The following is a 1765-nucleotide window of genomic DNA, read 5'->3' on the forward strand; positions in this document are numbered from 1 at the left end:
GCACACAACTAACATCTCATTCGGAATGAGTGCTACACATGATCAAGCCGTCAGAATGAACGTATGGATTGATACTTTATGTGTTCATACTCTTGATATGATTAAAATGATATCACTCAGTGCAGGAAGAACACAGTTTGCCTTGGTTCCACGTTCTTCTACTCTGCACGTAAAATACTTTTGTTTCTACCTACCTGTGCAAGAATCACCGCTCCATCCTGCAATACACGAAATACACAATCCACTCATCCTTTCGCATTTTCTACAATGTTCAGGACACTGGTATGAACAGTCATCCCTGTAAAGTCCGTCTCTACATCCTTCAGTGCAAGTTCCGTTGTTCTCACACAGTGTGTTCTCACAACCCAGGCTGCAGTTCAGAGAACATGAAGAACCGTACCATCCACTCTTGCATGTAGCACACACACCTGTTGATCTGTTACAGGATCGGCAGTTGTGGGAGCATGTGTTCACACATCGAACCCCAACGTCCATCAGAACAATCCAAACTACATGTCACATAATCCAAGTCCCCCTCAACAGTGTGACACATATGGTGGGGACAGGTAGCATTGCATGTGTTCTCGCAATATTTTCCATAAACAGTTGATTTACAGCCACCAAGACACAGCGCGGTAGCCTGGTCACATTCCCCCTCCACACAGCCTCCACTACACGTTAGGTCACAGGACTCTCCATGGTAGCCTTTTCTACAACCCCGAACACAAGCGCCCGATTGTTGAGAACACTCATCATCCTTACAGATTGGGCTGCATTTGGACTCACATCGACTTCCACGGAACCCAAGTGAACAGTTCAAACAAAATCCCCACATGTGACACATTCCCTGGTAGCAGTTTTCGGGGCACTGTTGGTCACACATGGCTCCATAGTATCCATCTTTGCATTGACATTTCCCGTCAATGCTGCAAATGTTGTCGAGACACCCTTCTGCACACCTCAGAAAGCAAGCATCACCGTACCACCCTTGCTGGCATTCACTACATCGCCCTGTGAACTGCTGGCAAGCTGTACAATTGAGGTTGAAGCATCTCTCATGGCATAAATCACTCTTATGATTAGGGACACATGGTTTGCATATTCCTGTCTGGTCATTGCATTGTACGTCTCCGCAATACTGGGAACACGTTTGTGTACATTTGGGGCCATAGTATCCTGCCTTACACCCATCACAACTGCCGTCCTTTTGATCACAGTGACCTTTCAGACAGTTACCACTACATTCCCCTCCACAGTCGTCACCAAAAGATCCTGGCGTACATCCCAGTGTACAACGTCCACTGCGGCCATTACAGGCTTGGTTCACACATCTGTTGCTGCATCTGTGCTGGCATTTCGGACCCCACCACGTGTTGTCACATTCAAAGGAACACGTGTAATGGTTACATGACACACTGTGACAGTGTTGGCATTTACCACGGCAGTGTCCGTCTACGAGACATTCTTGATTGCAGTGTTTACCGTGTAACCCATTCCTGCACTTTCCCAAGCCACAGACTAGTGAACACGAATCACCTCCTGGAAATATATAATGAAAATAATTTTTTTTAATAATTTATTTTGACGATTTTCTACTGATCGTATTGTCTCAATGGTTAAGAAGCTGCATGAACCTGCTGCAGCAATATAAAGATAAAGGTTGTCGAAGTAGAGTGCAATACACAGAGGATGTTTCCCGTCTCATGAAATAGCATGCTTCTCTATTCGATTGATCATGATATGGGAGAAGAGGTTTGTTCACGAG

At 45.5% G+C, this 1765-nt stretch overlaps 1 protein-coding gene across 1 annotated transcript; it reads right to left on the minus strand.

Moving 5' to 3' along the window:
* Positions 1-215: 215 nt before the first annotated feature.
* Positions 216-1363, minus strand: LOC124255474 (scavenger receptor class F member 1-like; the record flags this gene model as incomplete). Its single annotated transcript, XM_046689399.1, has 1 exon — positions 216-1363. A coding segment is annotated over one exon (924 nt), but the record flags the coding sequence as incomplete, so codon positions are not given.
* Between the last annotated feature and the right edge of the window lie 402 nt (positions 1364-1765).

Source organism: Haliotis rubra, unplaced genomic scaffold (assembly GCF_003918875.1).
Source record: "Haliotis rubra isolate DU_JTF1 unplaced genomic scaffold, ASM391887v1 Scf1154, whole genome shotgun sequence".
Taxonomy (NCBI): domain Eukaryota; kingdom Metazoa; phylum Mollusca; class Gastropoda; order Lepetellida; family Haliotidae; genus Haliotis; species Haliotis rubra.